This window comes from Diceros bicornis, chromosome 16 (assembly GCF_020826845.1).
Source record: "Diceros bicornis minor isolate mBicDic1 chromosome 16, mDicBic1.mat.cur, whole genome shotgun sequence".
NCBI lineage: Eukaryota > Metazoa > Chordata > Mammalia > Perissodactyla > Rhinocerotidae > Diceros > Diceros bicornis.
The window spans coordinates 10506849-10526555 of record NC_080755.1 but is presented as its reverse complement, the minus strand read 5'-3'; the positions used below and the strand labels follow the sequence as shown (position 1 = coordinate 10526555).

General features: G+C 37.8%; 1 protein-coding gene across 19 annotated transcripts in view; it reads left to right on the top strand.

Moving 5' to 3' along the window:
* The window catches only part of LOC131415265 (nucleoporin SEH1), a 162328-nt gene that overhangs the window by 72451 nt on the left and 70170 nt on the right, over positions 1–19707 (top strand). For 12 of the 19 annotated variants that reach the window (XR_009222387.1, XM_058556737.1, XM_058556738.1 and 9 more), the window contains 4 exons: positions 11045–11109; positions 11959–12168; positions 14469–14595; positions 15703–15824. The exons of 1 other annotated variant lie outside the window; for it this stretch is intronic. Coding sequence is in view for 17 of the 18 variants with exons in the window: in XM_058556737.1 (XP_058412720.1) it covers positions 11045–11109; positions 11959–12168; positions 14469–14595; positions 15703–15824 (524 nt within the window). In the remaining variant the exon portion in view is untranslated. Of the gene's footprint in view, positions 1–11044; positions 11110–11958; positions 12169–14468; positions 14596–15702; positions 15825–19707 lie in introns of those variants that run through there. 6 more of the 19 variants (XM_058556739.1, XM_058556750.1, XM_058556749.1 and 3 more) reach the window with 6 other exon arrangements.

Genomic DNA, 19707 nt, shown 5'->3' with positions numbered 1-19707 from the left:
AGAAAAAGACCAACTACTCAGTATAGAAGTGGACAAAGGATGTAAACAGACAATTTATAGAAAAAGGAATAAAAATGGTTGTTAAATATGCAAAAAAAGTTCATTCTTACTCACGGAAAGAAATGCAAAGTAAAACCACCTTGTGATACTATTTTTCTGTTATTTCATTGTCAGTGATTCAAACGTTTGGTGATAAAACTGTGTTGGCAAGAGTATGAGGGAAACAGGTATTGTAGTACTTTATAGGCACAGCCTCTAGGTAGAGCAGTATTGCAGCATCAAGCAAAACTAAAAATGCACATACCTTTTTTTTTATTGCGGTAACATTGGTTTATAACATTATATAAATTTCGGGTGCATCTTTATATTTCGATTTCTGTGTAGATTACATCATGTTCACCACCCAAAGACTAATTACAATCCGTCACCATACGTATGTGCCTAATCACCCCTTTCGCCCTCTTCCATCCACTCTGGTAACCCCCAGTTAAATCTCTGCCTCTGTGTGTTTGTTTTTCTTGTTGTTATCTTCTGCTTATGAGCGAGATCATATGGTGTTTGACTTTCTCCCTCTGACTTATTTCACTTAGCATAATATCCTCAAGGTCCATGTGCGTTGTCACAAATAGCCAGATTTCATCCTTTTTAATGGCTGAGTAGTATTCCATTGTGTATATATACCACATCATCTTTATCTGTTCGTCCCTGATGGACACCTAGGTTGCTTCCAAGTCTTGGCTATTGTGAATAGTGCTGCAATGAACATAAGGGTGCATATATCTTTACGCATCTGTGTTTTCATGTTCTTTGAATAAATACCCATTAGTATTAGTGGGATAGCTGGATAGTATGGTATTTCTATTCTTAATTTTTTGAGGAATCTTGATACTGTTTTTCATAGAGGCTGTACCAGTTTGCACTCCCACCAGCAGTGTATGAGAGTTCCATTGTCTCCACATCCTCTCCAACACTTATTTCCTGTCTTGTTAAGTATAGCCGTTCTCATGGGTGTGAGATGATCTCATTGTAGTTGTGGTTTGCATTTCCCCGATACTTAGTAATGTTGAACATCTTTTCTTGTGCCTTTTGGCCATCAGTATATCTTCTTTGGAGAAAAGTCTGTTCAGATCTGTTGCCTGTTTTTTAATAGGATTGTTAGTTTTTTTGTTGTCGAGATGTATGAGTTCTTTCTGTATTTTGGCTATTAACCCCTTATCAGATATGTGGTTTGCAAATATCTTCTCCCAATTGTTAGGTTGTCTTTTCGTTTTGTTGATGGTTTCCTTTGCTGTGCAGAAGATTCTTAGCTTGACGTAGTCCCAATTGTTTACTTTTTCTATTGTTTCTCTTGCCCGGTTAGACATGTTACTTCAAAATATGCTGCTAAGACTGATGTCAAAGAGTGTACTGCCTATGTTTTCTTCTAGAAGTTTCATGGTTTCAGGTCTTACATTCAAGTCTTTAATCCATTTTGAGTTAATTTTTTGTGTATGGTATAAGATAATAGTCTACTTTCATTCTTTTGCATATGGTTGTCCAGTTTTCCCAGCACCACTTATTGAAGAGACTTTCCTTTCTCCATTGTATGTTCTTGGCTCCCTTGTTGAAAATTAGCTGTCCATAGATGTATGGGTTTATTTCTGGGCTCTCGATTCTGTTCCATTGATCTGTGTGTCTGTTTTTGTGCCAGTGCCATGCTGTTTTGATTACTATACCTTTGTAGTATATTTTGAAATCAGGGAGTGTGATACCTCCAGCTTTGTTCTTTTTTCTCAGGATTCCTTTTGCTACTCGGGGTCTTTTGTTGTGCCACATAAATTTTAGGATTTTTTGTTCTATTTCTGTGAAAAATGTCATTGGAACTTTGATAGGGATTGCATTGAATCTGTAGATTGCTTTAGCAAGTATGGACATCTTAACTATGTTAATTCTTCCTTTCCAAGAGCATAGAATACCTTTCCATTTCTTTGTGTCTTCTGTTTCTTTCAACAGTGTTTTATAGTTTTTGGTATATGAGTCTTTCACCTCCTTGGTTAAGTTTATTCCTAGATATTTTATTCTTTTTGTTGTAATTGTTACTGGGATTGTGTTCTTAATTTCTCTTTCTGCTACTTCATTGTTAGTGTATAGAAACACAACTGATTTTTGCATGTTGATTTTGTATCCTGCAAGTTTAACATATTCATTTATTATTTCTAAAAGTTTTTTGGTGGATTCTTAGGGTTTTCTATATATAAAATCATGTCATCTGCAAATGGTGACAGTTTCACTTCTTCCTTTCTGATTTGGGTTCCTTTTATTTCTTTTTCTTGCCTGATTGCTCTGGCTAGGACTTCCAATACTGTGTTAAATAAGATTGGCAAAAGTGGGCATCCTTGTCTGGTTCCTGTTCTTAGAGGGGTAGCTTTCAGTTTTTCTCCATTGAGAATGATATTAGCTGTGGGTTTGTCATATATGGCCTTTATTATGTTGAGGTACTTTCCTTCTATACCCATTTTATTCAGAGGTTTTATCATAAATGGATGCTGTATCTTGTCAAATGCTTTCTCTGCATCTATTGAGATGATCATGTGATTTTTATTCTTCATTTTGTTAATGTGGTTGGTGTATCGTGTTGATTGATTTGCAGATGTTGAACCATCCCTGCATCCCTGGAAAAAATCCCACTTGGTCATGGCATATGATCTTTTTAATGTATTGTTGTATTCAGTTTGCTAGCTAGTATTTTGTTGAGGATTTTTGCATCAATGTTCATCAGTGATATTGGCCTGTAATTTTCGTTTTTTGTGATATCCTTGTCTGGTTTTGGTATCAGGGTAATGTTGGCCTCGTAGAATGAGTTAGGAAGCTTCCCCTCCTCTTCAATTGTTTGGAAGAGTTTGAGATGGATAGGTATTAAGTCTTCTTTGAATGTTTGGTAGAATTCACCAGGGAAGCACTTGGGTCCTGGACTTTTGTTTTTTGGGAGGTTTTTGATTACTGTTTCGATCTCCTTACTGGTGATTGGTCGGTTCAAATTCTCTGTTTCTTCTTCATTCAGTTTTGGAAGGTTGTATGATTATAAGTATTTATCCATTTCTTCTAGGTTATCCAATTTGTTGGCATATTGCTTTTTGTAGTATTCTCTTATAATCTTTTGTATTTCTGAGGACAATGTACATTGTACAATGGACATTGTAATTTCTCCTCTTTTATTTCTCATTTTATTTATTTGAGCGGTCTCTCTTTTGTTCTTGGTGAGTCTAGCTAAAGGTTTGTCAATTTTGTTTATCCTTTCAAAGAACCAGCTCTTAGTTTCATTGATTTTTTCCTAATTTTTTTTAGTCTGTACTTCATTTATTTCTGCTCTGATTTTTATTGTTCTTTCCTTCTACTGTTTTTGGGCTTTGTTTGTTTTTCTTTTTCCGGTTCCTTTAGATGCACTGGTAGATTGTTTGCGATTTTTCTTGTGTGTTTAGGTAGGCCTGTATTGCTATAAACTTCCCTCTTATGACCACTTTTGCTGTATTCTGTAAATTTTGGCATGTTGTATTTTCATTTTCATTTGTCTCCTGGTATTTTTTGATTTCCCCATTGACGCAGTGGTTGTTCAGTAGCATTTTGTTTAATCTCCACATATTGTGGCTTTTCTGATTTTCTTCCTATAGTTGATTTCTAGTTTTTTACTGTAGTGGTCAGAAAAGATGCTTGGTATCATTTCAGTCTTCTTAAAGTTATTGAGACTTGTTTTGTGGACTAATGTGTGATCTATCCTGGAGAATGTTCCATGTGCATTCAAAAAGAATGTGTATTCTTTGATTTTTGGATGGAATGTTTTGTGTATATCTAGTAACTCCAATTGGTCTAATGTATCATTTAAGGCCAATGTTTCCTTAGTGATTTTCTCTTTGGATGATCTGTCCATTGGTGTAAGTGCAGTGTTAAAGTCTCCTACTATTCTCTTGCTCTCTATTTCTCCTTTTATGTCTGTTAATAATTGCTTTATATATTTAGGTCCTCCTATGTTGGGTGCGTAGATATTTACAAGTGTTATATTCGCTTGTTGGATTGTTCCCTTGATCATTATGTAGTGCTCTTGTTTGTCTCTTGTTACAGTTTTTGTTTTAAAATCCATTTTGTCTGATAGAAGGATTGCTACCCCAGCTTTCTGTTCAATGCCATTTGCATGGAGTATCTTTTCCAGTCCTTCACTTTCATTTTCTGAGTGTCTTTAGATCTGAAGTGTGTTTCTTGTATGCAGCATATATATGGGTCTTGTATTTTTATCCAATCAGCCACCCTATGCCTTTTGATTGGAGCATTTAGTCCATTGACATTTAAAGTAGCTATTGCTAAGAATGTACTTATTGCCATTTTGTTACTTTTTTTCTAGATGTTTTAGTAGTTCTTCTCTGTTCCTTTCTTCTTCTGTTGTTCTCTTCTCTTGTGGTTTGATGGCTTTCTTTAGTATTGTGCTGGGGTTTTTTTCTCTTAATTTTTTGTGTATTTATTATAGGATTCTGGTTTATGGTTACCATGAGGTTCATATAGAATAACCTAAGTAGATAGCAATCTGTATTAGGTTGACGGTCACTTTAGTTTGACCTCTTGCTAGAAGCTTTTCACTTTTACTCCCATCCTCCCACATTTTATGTTTTGTGTGTGTGTGTGTGTGTGTGAGGAAGATTAGCCCTAACCTAACATCTGTTGCTAATCCTCCTCTTTTTGCTGAGGAAGATTGGCCCTGGGCTAACATCTGTGCCCATCTTCCTCTACTTTATATGTGAGACGCCTGCCACAGCATGGCTTGATAAGCAGTGCGTAGGTCCATGCCTGGGATCCAAACCTGCGAAGCCCGGGCCACCGAAGCGGAGCATGCAAACTTAACCACTACGTCACCAGGCCGGCCCCCACATTTTATGTTTTTGATATCGTATCTAACTTCTTTTTTATGTGTGCGCGTATCCATTACCCTCTTATCATGGAAATAGATCATTTTAGTACTTTTGTCTTTTTTTTTTTTTTTTGTGAGGAAGATCTGCCCTAAGCTAACATCTGCCAATCCTCCTCTTTTTGCTGAGGAAGACTGGCCCTGGGCTAACATCCATGCCCATTTTCCTCTACTTTATATGGGATGCCGCCACAGCATGGCTTGACGAGCGGTGCGTCACTGCGCACCCGGGATCCAAACTGGTGAACCCCGGGCTGCTGCAGCGGAGCATGCACACTTAACTGCTGGCACCGCTGGGCCGGCCCCCAGTACTTTTGTCTTTTGACCTTCGTGTTAGCAGGTGGTTGATCTGCTACTTTTACTGTATATTTGCCTTTACCAGTGATTTTATTGCTTTTTTTTTTTGATAATTTTCTTATTCCTATTTGTGGTCTTCTCTTTTCCACAAATGAGTCCCTTTAGCATTTCTTGTAAGGCTGGTTTCTTGGTGATAAACTCTTTTAGTTTTTGCTCGTCTGGGAAACTCTTGATCTCTCCTTCCATTCTGAATGATAAGCTTTCTGGGTAGAGTATTCTTGGCTGTAGGTTTTTTCCTTTCAGTACTTTAAATATATCGTGCCACACCCTTCTAGCCTGTAAGGTTTCTGCTGAGAAGCCAGCTGATAGCCTTATGGGGTTTCCTTTGTATGTAACTTGTTGCCTTTTTCTTGTGGCTTTTAGGATTTTCTCTTTGTTTTTAATTCTTGACATTTTAATTATAACGTGTCTTGGTGTGGGCCTCTTTGGGTTTATCTGGTTTGTTGCTCTCTGTGTTCCTGTACCAGGATGTCTGTCTCCTTCCTTAGGTTAGGAAAGTTTTCAACTATTATTTCCTCACATAGATTCTCTGCTCCTTTGTCTGTCTCTTCTCCTTCTGCGACACCTATAATGTGGATGTTAGTGAGCTTGATGTTGTCCCAGAGGTCCATTAGACTGTCCTCATTCTTTTTCATTCTTTTTTCTTTTATCTGTTCAGCTTGGGTGATTTCCTTTAGTCTTTGGTCCAGCTCGCGGATCCAGTCTTCTGTATCATCAACTCTACTATTACGTCCCACTAGTGAATTTTTCATTTCCAGTGTTGTATTCTTCATTTCTCATTGGTTCTTTTTTATATTTTCCAGTTCTTTGTTGGAGTTCTCTCTGAGTTCATCCATTCTTCTCCCACCATCAGTGAGCATCTTTATGACTCTTAGTTTGTACTCTTTGTCAGGTAGATTGTTATCTCTTTTTCAGATTGTTTATCTCTGTTTCTTTTTCTGGGGTTTTGTTTTGTTCCCTTACTTGGAATGTATTCCTTTGTCTCCTCATTTTGTCTCTTTCTCCATGCTTATATCTGTGTATTAGGTAGGTCAGCCATATCTCTTGATCTTGGATAGGTGGCCTTATGTAAGAGATGCCTCTGTGGCCCAGCATTCTGCTTCCCTCTTGTCATCAGTTCCAAAAGTTCCAGGAGTGTCCCCCGTGTGGGCTATGTATGTCCTTTTGTTGTGGCGGGGTTGCTCTTCCTGCAGTTGCCTGGGGAGGCTAGACTGTCCCCCTGCCTGACTGGTTGTAATGCTCAGCTGCCATGTGGCTGCTCTGGACCCTTCAGACACTTTACTGGGTGTGGGGAACCCCAGCACAGTTGGTTGCAAGGTCTAATAGCACATTCTTGTTGCAGTTTTTCTGTTAAGTAGGCCCCCAGCGTGGCTGGTTGTTGGGCTCAGGGGCTTACAATTGCTGTAGGCCTCTGGCCTGGCCTCTGTTGTCAGCTCTCTCAGCATTGCAGCCAAGTGGGGCAGCCCAGGCATGGGAGCACCCAGTTTTTTCAGGCTTTTGAAGGTGGGGCTCATTCTTTATGAGAGTGTTTGAGAAGCACAAGTTTTCTGCAGCTGACAAGCTCCAGTGCCTGCAGGACCACACACCTCGTCAACACAATCTTGCCCCGTGTGCACACCCCGACCCGATTAAGTGGTCCCAGTTGCTCCACTGCAGAGGCTCCATATACTCTGCCAACGCAGGCCCACCCCTCTCACATGCCCTACCCCTCAGAGGCAGACGCACTTATCCCCCTGCAGAGGTCCCACACACCCTGCCTATGCAGGCCCACAAGTTGCCCAAAGGCTTGATCTTGGGTGAGGCCAGTCCCCAGGGCGGACTGCCTGCCCTGGCTGAGCTGGATTAAATCCGTGCTCTAGTGGGTGGGGCAGACGCCTTCGATAACAGGCCAAGGGAAGAAATCCAGTGGCATCTGCCAGCGTCTGTGTCAGTACTCCTGTACTAGGTCACAGTAATAGCTGCCGCCAGTGTCCCAGTCCCTGGGGAGGTCTCTCCTCTCTCCAAGATGCACCCAGAGCCTATCAAGTGAGTCTCTTTTCACCAAAGAACTGTGTACCTTTCTTTCTGGTGATTTTAGGTTGCTTTCCGAAATGGGTGAATTTGTGCATGAGCCCTTTAAGAGCAGTCTTTTTTTTTCCCCTTATGTCCCAAAGCTTTTCTGGTGGTATTCCTTGTTGTTGTTAATAGCCAGCAAAGCCAGATATTATGACACTTGTGTCGGTTGTGCTGAGTCCAAAAGTTGTTTATTGTGGTAACATTCTCCCGCTCAGATCCCCCACTCCTCCAGGGAAGGTTTCGTACCTTAAGATTGCTCCCGGTGGGCCGTGAGGTGGTGCAGCTTGAAGGTGGCTTTTTTCTCTCCAGAAAGGGATTTCTGCCTCTTCTACCTCAGTCAGCACTGTCCCTTGTTGTGGGGGTTCTTTTTATCCAGTTTTCAGTTCTCTCTCAGGGGTAATTATTCCAAGAGTAGTTGTAAATTTGTTGTGTCCCTGGGAGGAGGTGAGTTCAGAGTCCACCTACGCTGCCATCTTGACACCATCTCTCCAAATGCACATACCTTGTAACCGAGCAGTCGTCTTGGGAATTTTTTCTTCAGATACACTTGCACAAATGGTATGTGATGCATGTGCAAGATTAGTACTTGCACATTGTTTATAATAACAGAAGTTTGGAAGCAATGTGGATGGGGGACTGATTAAATAAGGTACATCCATACAGGGAAGTACCCTGTGGCCATAAAAAAAGATAAAGGAGCTCTTTAGGGACTGATATGGAATGATCACCAAAAGAAATTATTTAAAATTCAAGACATAGAAAAGCACATAAAATATTCTAATATTTGTGTAAAAAGGTGGAAGATGGGAGGACACACATGTATTTATAAATACAATGGAGAGATTTAAAAAAAAGAAAGAAAATGGATTGCAGAAATCTCTAGCTACTTGAACTGAAAAATCAAATAAATTCAAATAATGAGGGGCTTCAGGGGTACTTTATACATTGCTTCTGGAGGTGTGGGGTGAGGAGGAGGCTTTTCAGTGTTATATTCCCTTTTTCGTCTTTTGGTTAAGTTCTTAAAGCTCTTCATTGAAGTATAATATACATACATAGATCTTTTGAATTTTGAACTATGTGGGCATACTACTATTACAGGAAAAATAAAATATATAATGGAGGAATTGAATGAAACCATCCTTGTATTTAGGGAAAGGATGACTAGCGTGGGTGGTAAGGAAATGGAGAAAATGATTATGGAAAATTAAAAAGTTTGATGGAAGGAAAGAAAGGATGAACTAGGGAATAGAATTTTGAAAATGTAAGAGGAAATATTCAGAAGAGGAAGAGTGGACTAAGGGCATAATTTTATGATGTCCAAGTCATTTTAAATGAAAATTTACCTACTTAAATTTTATTCAGAAAATTTACTTAAGACATACTGCCCCCTCTTCCACGTTTCTGCCTTCCCCCTCTCTGATAGTTCCATATATCTGAGGTACTACATTACTTCTGCTTCAGTCCTAGGATTTAAATACTGGGTGGAGCTTTGGTGGGTGGAGTGAGAGAGTAGAACATAAGGACTGCTTCAGAATTTAACAACTGAAGCATTCAGGTGACATTTGAGAGGACTATTGTTTTAGATTTGGCAAGGAGTTGGACACAGATTCTTATAAAAATTTAAGTTCTGGGGCTGGCCTGGTGGTGTAGTGGTTAGGCTCACGCACTCCACTTTGGCGGCCCGGGGTTCGCAGGTTCGGATCTTGGGTGTGAACCCGTGCACACTTATCAAGCCGTGCTGTGGCAGGCGTCCCACATGTAAAGTAGAGGAAGATGGGCACTGATAATTAGCCCAGGGCCAATCTTCCTCAGCAAAAAGAGGAGAATTGGCAACAGATGTTAGCTCAGGGCTAATCTTCCTCACCAAAAAAAAAAAAAATTCTGCTTTCTCATTATTTGTGATTGATTTCTGATGAGCATACAAAGTAACAATATAACTGTGGATTTTTCTTTTTGTTTTTTTTTTTTGTTTCTGTTTGTCTGTTTTGTGAGGAAGACCAGCCCTGAGCTAACATCCAATGCCAATCCTCCTCTTTTTAGCTTAGGAAGACTGGCCCTGGGCTAACATCTGTGCCCACCTTCCTCTACTTTATATGGGATGCCGCCACAGCATGGCTTGACAAGTGGTGCATCAGTGTGCGCCCAGGATCCAAACCGTCGAATGCTGGGCCGCCACAGCGGAGCACACGCACTTAACCGCTTGTGCCACCGGGCCGGCCCCCTGTAGATTTTTCTTTAACTGAAGAATCTCTTAAGGTTCAGAGAAAAGGTACTTAGGCATATAATAAATAGCATTTGGAGCACTTAATAGTTTAAAAACCGTGTGATATTTAACTCATTAAGTTAAATTTTTCTGGGTTACCTTCTTATGGGCTGATTTCCTACTTCACCTCTTTTGGCTGTTAGATTTGGTTGGTTGATGCTTTCACATTTTAGGGCAGTGTCCTTACTTGAGTCATGGACCCTACAGAGTATCTTAGAAAAATTTTTATATGGAAGATATTTTGCATGTGATTTCTGGAGCTTCATGGTTCTCCTGGCACTCATTCATAGACCTCTAGGTTAAGAATGTGTTTATATAAGAAATGATGGGTTCACAAGGTAAAGAACCAGCACTATCCTAACAAGTAAGAGTCCTGAGCTATCTCTAGTGCTTTACTTTTCCTGACTTTAAATACTCTCCTGTATCTATTCCCATTTTGTCTCTCAAGATGTGAATATTGGACTGTCTGGGTTTCCAAAAGGGTGGTTTGGATATGATTAGCCCCTGATGGACTAATGAGAGTGGGAGCCATCTCTCTTGCTTGGGCCACGAGTGGATTGTCCCTTCTGGGTTGCTATCCACTCTTCGCTTTTCTGCTGCTATCCTAAAGTAGCAGGCAAAGACTCAGAGTGGGCAGCAGACAGGCAGTCTAGAGTCTAGCTTGCACACTTTTCTGATTTAGCCAACGTTTAAAATTCTTTTCGGTTCTAATGCCTTGAGCAGGATCATATGCTTTCTAGTTTGTCACTATTCCACCGCTCCCTGTTATGTTACACCTGGCCTTCTTTGCTCATTCACCCCTAGCCCCTGGGGCCTTTTAGTTTGTGGCCTTGGCTTAGAGATTGAAAGTGTCCAGGTGCATTCATTTCCCTAAGGTGGACTGGGGTGCTCAGTAGGAACTTGGAGGGCAGAAGTTGGGTGACCACTTGTCCCTGTTTGCCCAAGCTGTGGGGTTTGTTGGGATATGAGACTTTTCCTTTTTAAAATTGGGACAGTCCTGGGCAAACAGGTGGTTGGGCACCCCAGTAGGCATCTTCATGATGAGTTTACAGAGTGGCTTGTCAGTCTGATGGTTCCGGATGAAATTCCGCGGGTATTCATGGGCGAGTACCGTAAGTCAGGTGTGCCAAATCTTCAAGGCTAACATTAATGTGAATCTTTTAAAAATAAAAAGCTTACATTGTAAAGCCCCTTTCGTAAGTTAGGGCGAGTTAGTAACTGATGAAATCAATCATCATAGGGTGTTCATTACCAAAAGGTTGAGAACCACAGATATAACGTACTTAATACAGATGCATCATTTGTGTGATGGAAGCTTTCACATACTTTTTTCAATTTTCTTTCTTTAGTATTTCATTTTCCTAACTAGCAAAGTTTTATTTATATGCTAGTATTTAATTAGGTATTAGTATAATTGTATAAACTCATTCTTTTTTAAGCTGATGCATTGGATTTGATTGCACAAGATGAAGAAGAATTTAATAAGGAGCATCAATTTATGCAGGTTTGTATTTTATTGGCATTAATGCAAGTTTAAAACTTTTTCTGTGTTAATTTAAATGTAGGCAAAATGTTCATTTCTTTCTGAATAGATATATAGTTTATAGTATAGAATTGTATCTTGTGCTTCTTGGGGCTGGCCTGGTGGCATAGCGGTTAGGTTCGTGCATTCTACTTCAGTGGCCTGGGGCTTGCCAGTTTGGCTCCTGGGCACGGACCTACTCACTGCTTATCAAGCCATGCTGAGGCAGTGTCCCACATAGAAGAACTACAAGTCTACAACTATGATATACAACTATGTACCAGGGCTTTGGGGAGAAGAAAAAAAAAAAGAAGATTGGTAATAGATGTTAGCACAGGGCCAATCTTCATAAAAAAAAGAAGAATTATATCATGTTCTTCTCATGTTTAGACAATTTCTGCTTTTTCCTTCATACTCTAAATTATTAATTGAAAAATAACTGGCACACTGAAATAGTGTTTAATTCACTTAAAATTGCTTTAATAGGCTCTGAAGATAATTTCACAATTTTAACCATGTTTTAAAATGAGGTAATGCTATTTGTTTTTATTAAAGATTTACTCCTTTCTAAAGATTTGTGTAAATGACAGTCAGTGTTTGATTAAGCAATATATTAAAACAATGCATATTATAACTCAAGTTTTAAAAAATGAATTTCTCTTCTTCTGGACTTCATTACCTTTATTAGCTGCTTAAGCTTGAAATTGTTCAAATTTTTAAAAAACTAAAATATTTAAATTTTCTTAGTTAAATTTTTTTATTTTTGCATATAAGAAGAACAGAAAGAAGGCTTGCTGGGGAAATAAAATGAAACAATAACTTTTTTCCTAGGAAGAAAATATAGATGCCCAGAACACTTCAGTTGCACTAGGGGATACATCCTGGGGAACTTCAATTAATTACAATTTGTTGAGGAAATCACTTAGCACATCAGATTTGGACAAAGATGATGCCAGTTATTTACGTCTGTCTTTAGGAGAGTTCTTTGCTCAAAGATCTGAAGCGCTTGGTTGCCTTGGTGGTGGTTACAATGTGAAAAGAGTAAGTATGATGTGTGCTAGAAGTGGTTAAATTCACCAGCCTTTATATTTTGAATATTATGAAGGTATAGCTAGAGCATAATATCTTTAAAGCAGAGACAGAATAGGGATATGATAGAATAGTGGTAAAATGCTTAGGTTTTATAGTCGGTCAGACCCTGACTCCAGTCCTAGCTCTACGTTTTAACTAGTTCTATGACATGGAACAGTTTATTGAACTTATTTTCCAATTTCTAAAATGGAATGCTGTTTTGTAGGATTTTGTAAGAATTAAATGTGATGATGCATGTAAAGCATTTAGCACCAAAACTAACATGCAGTAAGTGTTTAATACCTGTTAGTTGCTGTTGGTATTGTTATATCATTGGTTGGTGGGAAGAATTCAAAGATTCTTTTTTTTTAACCTGTTGTCTAAAAACATGTTTTGAAATATAGGAGTGTTTTGGTTTAATATGATGTGATACATGTGGAAATTTAAAAATGCAAGCAATAGTGATAAGTTCTATGAAGAATGAGTAGAAGGAGCTGCTTTAGCTGTGGTAGTCAGGGTGACATCTGAAGAGATGGCATTGAACTGGGACTTAAATGATGAGAAGGAGGCAGCCACCAGAGGATCTGGAGGAAGAGTGTTCCCAGCAAAGGGAGACCATATATGTGAAGTCCTGGTGGTAGGAACTAGAGTGGCATATTGGAGGCATAGAAAGCAGGCAAATATAGCTAATGTGAGTAGGGGGAGGGGGTGAGGATAGGGTGGATTAAATAGAAGTAGACAAGGGCCAGAGCATGAGGGGTCCTTGTAGCACTTGGGTTCATCTCAGATGAACTGGGAAGAAGTGCTTGGAGGCAGGTAGCAACTTTGTTTTGGTGTCCAGGCCCATCTCCAGGTGTGACAGGATGCCACCATATATGTCAGGAGCTTTCTTGGAGAAAGTCAGTGAACCACAGAGGAGGAGTAGAAGCTGGCAGAAGCTTAGTATACAGGAAGAGATGTGATGAGGATCAGGATCTAGGATGATAGTATGGAAACAGAAAAATTCAAGATTTCTTTTGGAGGTAGAGTTAAAGGACTTGTTGATAAATTCCATTTAGTGAGTTAAGGTTATTGGAGGTAATGTTTACTAAAACTGAATTTCACTAGGGGTGTAATTTAAAATAATAGCTATGGTGTTAGAACTCACAGTTGATTTACAGAACTTAAATTTGAAACTGAACTGTGGGTCCCATCTGTGCAGTGAATTAAAAAATGAAAATAAATACTTGAGAGAGGCAGATTTTTCTGCCTGGATTGATTGGGATTTTTGACATTTTGAGAGAAGTTGAAAAGTAACTGAATTCCTCACTAAACAAATGAACAAGGCACTGGATCATGGAAAAACAGGTCTATCACTTGGAATTTCTGTTTTGGTATTAGTTATGAAATGTTACTTGCATTCAAATTGCTGGATCAAGGGAAGAAATTCCCAAGTGAAGATCAATTGAGGGGCCGGCCTGGTGGTATAGTGATTAAGTTCGTAGGTTTGGAACCCCGGGCGTGGACCTACACCACTCATCAAGCTGTGCTGTGGCGGCGACCCATGTACAAAGTAGGAGAAGATTGGCACAGATGTTAGCTCAGGGCCAAGCTTCCACAGCAAAAAGAGGAAGATTGGCAACAGATGTTAGTTCAGGGCCAATCCTCCTCACAAACACACAAAAAAGATCAATGGAAAATTGAGTGCATTAACAAATTCATATTTTATGTCTATCATGTGAAAGATCTGTAAGAAAGACAAATGGGAATTCCCTGCCCTTTAGCAAACTCCTTGAACATAAATCTTTCTAAAACTTTCATCCAAGCCGGTAGGAACATACCTAATCTTAATACAGATTTTCGAGGATGTATTTATTGTGTAAAATAAAATGCCCTTATACTGTAAGTTCCAGGAAGGTAGGAAATTTTATCTTTTGTCTCCCTGATAAGTCACTAATGATAATTAACAATGCCTTACACATAGTAAGTGCTCAATAATAATTACTGAAGGAACAAAGTGTCATTTCTGGGTTGTTTTATTTTGGATTTCTTAGTAAGGGCAACTTAATTGACAATGTTAGTTCTTATGACTAAAGATAGCTAACAATAAGGAAATAAAAGGTTCTATCTGGACTTTTAAAGTTCGTCTCTAGTAATTTAAGTTTAAATGGAAAGAATAGAATTATTTTGTTAAAGTCATTTAGCTAGGTTACCAGTATTAGTATAAACTAGTCTAGAATTTCCCAAAGCAGTTGAAAATTGAGGAAATAATTCACATGTTTATTTTGTAGCCATCATTTGGTTATTTTATTAGATCACCAGAGAAGAGAGAACCTGTTGCTTTAATAAGAAAATCTGATGTATCAAGAAGTAATTTGGAAAAAGAAATGGCTTGTCTTAACCATGATCTGTTTTCAGGTAATGGATTAAACGAAGGAGTTTTTAGTAACCTTCTTTTTTTAACCTGTGAATTAGTGGTTGTGAGATCATGTTCTTTATGAATGAAAATGTATATACCACTTTGAATTTTTTCAGTATTAGTTACAAATTTGATTCTTATGTAAAACCCCACATTGCCTTTTCAACCTAAAGTGGAAACAAGTCAGCCTAAATCCTTTTGTAAAAACCAAAATAAATGAAATATAATTTGTTCAAATGGGCTACTTAACTTTGGCATGTTAAACTACTGAGTTAATGCGTTATAGCTATTATATTTATTGTTTAGGCAGACTTGTAGTTAAAGAGGTGTTTTAAGATTTGGACTGTGATAGCCTAAATATGATAAATATCTATACTAGATATTTAAAATCAAACTTTCTTGGTTAACATACAATTATAGAACAGCTTACTTTTTGCTATTACAATGTCTAGTCCTACATATGATATAAAATTATAGTCACGTGTCACTTAACGACGGGGATATGTTCTGAGAAGTGGATCATTAGGCGATTTTGTCATTGTGTGAACATCGTAGAGTGTACTTACACAATCCTAAGTGGTATAGCCTACCACACACCAAGATTATGGTCTAATCTTATGGCACTCCTGTTGTATACGCAGTCCACTGTTGACTGAAATGTTGTTATGGGGTGCATGACTGTATACAAGATATGCTCCAGTCCTTGTTAATGCTCCTGTATTCCAGTAGGGGAGTTGGGATCAAGAGATGTATATACAGTTGGTTGATTTTCTATTATTGTAAAGAAATACTCATTTTTTACTTCAACTTATTGTGTATTTGTGAAATGTTTAAAGCTGAAAAATATTAAATGAGTTTGACAGTATTTGCAAGGAAGAGATTAAAATCCAATCTTCTTCAAAGTTTAGACTTTGTAGAATTGAGCCCAATTAACAATGCTATGGTCCTTTCTCCTAGGGACTGTACATTTAAACAATTTTTGTGAGTATGACCGATATTTGGAGTACAAAGACTTCTTGGCAATTATGTTGAATGGTCCTTATCCCACAGATTGTTTCTGTGAGATAGTGTGTAGATGTAGGTTGAATATTGTATTTTTCCTACAGGAGATTTAAAGGCACAACTACTAAGTGAAGAATCAATTACACTTCAGGCTGAAGAACTGGAGAGTATTTCACAAGTGGATGAAAATGATGTGACATTAACTGCCAATGAAGGCAAAATAGAGGTATCTTAAGCCTTTCATGAGGGAAAGCTAAAACCATCTTGTTGTAGTTCTTGTGTAAAATCAAGATAAGATGACGTGAAAAATATATGCAGTATAATATGGTTGGTTTGTTGTTCTTTTTTTTTGATTCAGTTTTATTACAAGTGTTCTTTAAATTTTTAAAAACATTTTTATCAGTATATAATAAACATAAAAAAGAGTTTATAAAACAAACTTACACTGAGTTATCACAACTTGATATACCTGTGCACACCCCAGTTCAAAAAGAGCATTGCCAACAGCCCAGAAACCATTTTTTTGCCCTCCTGAACACTACTCCTTCCTGTCTGACCTCTAACACTATTAATTTTGCCTGTTTTTGAACTTTATGTACAAGAAATCATGTAGCATGTATTCTTTTTTGTTTTATTTTTTTCACTTATGTTTGCTAGATGCAACTATGTTAAGTATAATAGAAGCTTATTTTCATTATTACATAGAATTCTCTTATATGAATGTTCTGCAGTTGATATATCCATTCTACTGTTGATGGGCATTTGGGGTCTATCTTATGTCAATATAACACTTAAAATATTGCAGCTTTATAATAAGTCTTGATATCTAGTAGAAGAAGTCTTCCCCTCTTATTTTTCTTTAAAGGTATCTTGGCTAATCTTGGTTCTTTGCATTTCCATATATATTTTAAAATCAGATTGTCACCTTCCACACACTAACCAACAGCAACCAACTGTTAATCTGTTCATTTCCTCTGCCCATTTTTTGATCGGGTTGTTTGTTTTTTTGTTGTTCAATTGTGTGAGTTCTTTATATATTATGGAGATCAACCCCTTGTCAGATGTATGTTTTGCAAATATTCTCTCCCAGCTGGTTGGTTGTTTGTTCATCTTGATTCTGGTTTCATTTGTCTTATAAAAGCTCTTTAGTCTGATAAAGTCCCACTTGTTTATTTTTTCTTTAGTTTCCCTAGTCTGGGTAGGCATGTCATCCGAAAAGATTCCTTTAAACCCAATGTCAAATAGTGTGTTGCCTATATTTTCTTCTATGAGTTTTATAGTTTCAGGTCTCACCTTCAGGTCTTTGATCCATTTTGAGTTAATTTTTGTGAATGGTGATAGCACATGGTCCACTTTCATTCTTTTGCATGTGGCTGTCCAGTTTTCCCAACACCATTTGTTGAAGAGACTTTCCTTTCTCCATTGCATGTCCTTAGCACCTTTGTCGAAAATTAGCTGTCCGTATATGTGTGGTTTTATTTCTGGGCTTTCAATTCTGTTCCATTGATCTGTGTGTCTGTTTTTGTACCAGTACCATGCTGTTTTGATTACTATTGCTTTGTAGTATGTTTTGAAGTCAGGAATTGTGATGCCTCCTGCTTTGTTCTTTTTCTTTAGGATTTCTTTAGCTATTCGGGGTCTTTTGTTGCCCCATATAAATTTTAGTATTCTTTTTTCTATTTCTGTGAAGAATGTCATTGGGATTCTGATTGGGATTGCATTGAATCTGTAGATTGCTTTAGGTAATATAGACATTTTAACTATGTTTATTCTTCCAATCCACGTGCATGGGATATCTTTCCATTTCTTTATGTCATCGTAGATTTCCCTCAATAATGTCTTGTAGTTCTCATTGTATAGGTCCTTCACCTCCTTGGTAAGATTTATTCCTAGGTATTTTATTCTTTTTGATGCAATTGTAAATGGTATTATCTTTTTGAGCTCTCTTTCTGTTAGTTCATTATTAGCATATAGAAATGCAACTGATTTTTGTAGATTGATTTTGTACCCTGCAACTTTGCTGTAGTTGTTGATTGTTTCTAACAGTTTTCCAACAGATTCTTTAGGGTTTTCTATATATACAATCATGTCATCTGCAAATAGTGAGAGTTTCACTTCTTCGTTACCTATTTGGATTCCTTTTATTCCTTTTTCTTGCCTAATTGCTCTGGCCAAAACCTCCAGTACTATGTTGAACAGAAGTGGTGAGAGTGGGCAGCCCTGCCTCGTTCCTGTTCTCAGAGGAATGGCTTTCAGTCTTTCCCCGTTGAGTATGATGTTAGCTGTGGGTTTGTCATATATGGCCTTTATTATGTTGAGGTACTTTCCTTCTATTCCCATTTTATTGAGAGTTTTTATCATAAATGGATGTTGTATCTTGTCAAATGCCTTCTCTGCGTCTATTGAGACGATCATGTGGTTTTTATTCTTTGTTTTGTTGATGTGATATATCACGTTGATTGATTTGCGGATGTTGAACCATCCCTGCGTCTCTGGTATAAATCCCACTTGATCATGGTGTATGATCTTTTTAATATATTGTTGTATTCGGTTTGCCAATATTTTGTTGAGGATTTTTGCATCAATGTTCATCAGCGATATTGGCCTGTAATTTTCTTTCTTTGTATTGTCTTTGTCTGGTTTTGGTATCAGGGTGATGTTGGCCTCATAGAATGATTCAGGAAGTGTTCCATCTTCCTCTATTTTTTGGAATAGTTTGAGGAGGATGGGTATTAAATCTTCTTTGAATGTTTGGTAAAATTCACTGGAGAAGCCATCTGGTCCTGGACTTTTATTTTTTGGGAGGTTTTTGATTACTATTTCAATCTCTTTACTTGTGATTGGTCTATTCAGATTCTCCATTTCTTCTTGGTTCAATTTTGGGAGGTTGTATAAGTCTAAGAATTTATCCATTTCTTCTAGATTGTCCAATTTGTTGGCATATAATTTCTCATAGTATTCTCTTATAATCCTCTGTATTTCCATGGTATCCGTTGTAATTTCTCCTCTTTCATTTCTAATTTTATTTACTTGAGCCTTTTCTCTTTTTTTCTTAGTTAGCCTGGCTAAGGGTTTGTCTATTTTGTTTATCTTCTCGAAGAACCAACTCTTTGTTTCATTAATCCTTTCTACTGTTTTTTTGGTCTCAATATCATTTATTTCTGCTCTGATTTTTATTATTTCTCTCCTTCTGCTGGCTTTGGGCTTTGTTTGTTCTTCTTTTTCTAGTTCTGTTAGGTGTAATTTAAGGTTGCCTATTAGGGCTTTTTCTTGTTTGTTAAGGTGGGCTTGTATCGCTATGAGTTTCCCTCTCAGGACCGCTTTTGCTGCGTCCCATATGGTTTGATATGGCATGTTATCATTTTCGTTTGTTTCCAGATAGTTTTTGATTTCTCCTTTAGTTTCATCAATGATCCATTGGTTGTTCAGTAGCATGTTGTTTAATCTCCACATTTTTGTCACTTTCCCAGTTTTTTTTTCCTGGTTTATTTCCAATTTCATAGCCTTATGGTCTGAAAAGATGCTTGTTATGATTTCAATCTTCTTAAATTTATCGAGGCTTGCTTTGTTTCCCAACATATGGTCTATCCTAGAGAATGTTCCATGCGTGCTTGAGAAGAATGTGTAGTCAGCTGTTTTTGGGTGGAGTGCTCTGTATATGTCTACTAGGTCCATCTCGTCCAGTTTTTCATTTAAGTCTAATATTTCTTTATTAACTTTTTGTCTGGATGATCTATCCATTGCTGTAAGTGGGGTGTTAAGATCCCCTACTATTATTGTGTTGTTGTTGATTTCTCCTTTTAGGTTTGTTAATAGTTGTTTTATGTACATTGGTGCTCCTATGTTGGGTGCATATATATTTATAAGTGATATGTCTTCTTGATGGAGTGTCCCTTTTATCATTATATATTTCCCTTCTTTGTCTTTCTTAACCTGTTTTATCTTGAAGTCTACTTTGTCTGATATGAGTATGGCAACACCTGCTTTCTTTTGTTTGCCATTAGCTTGGAGTATTGTCTTCCATCCTTTCACTCTGAGCCTGTGCTTGTCTTTAGTGCTAAGATGTGTTTCCTGAAGGCAGCATATTGTTGGGTCTTGCTTTTTAATCC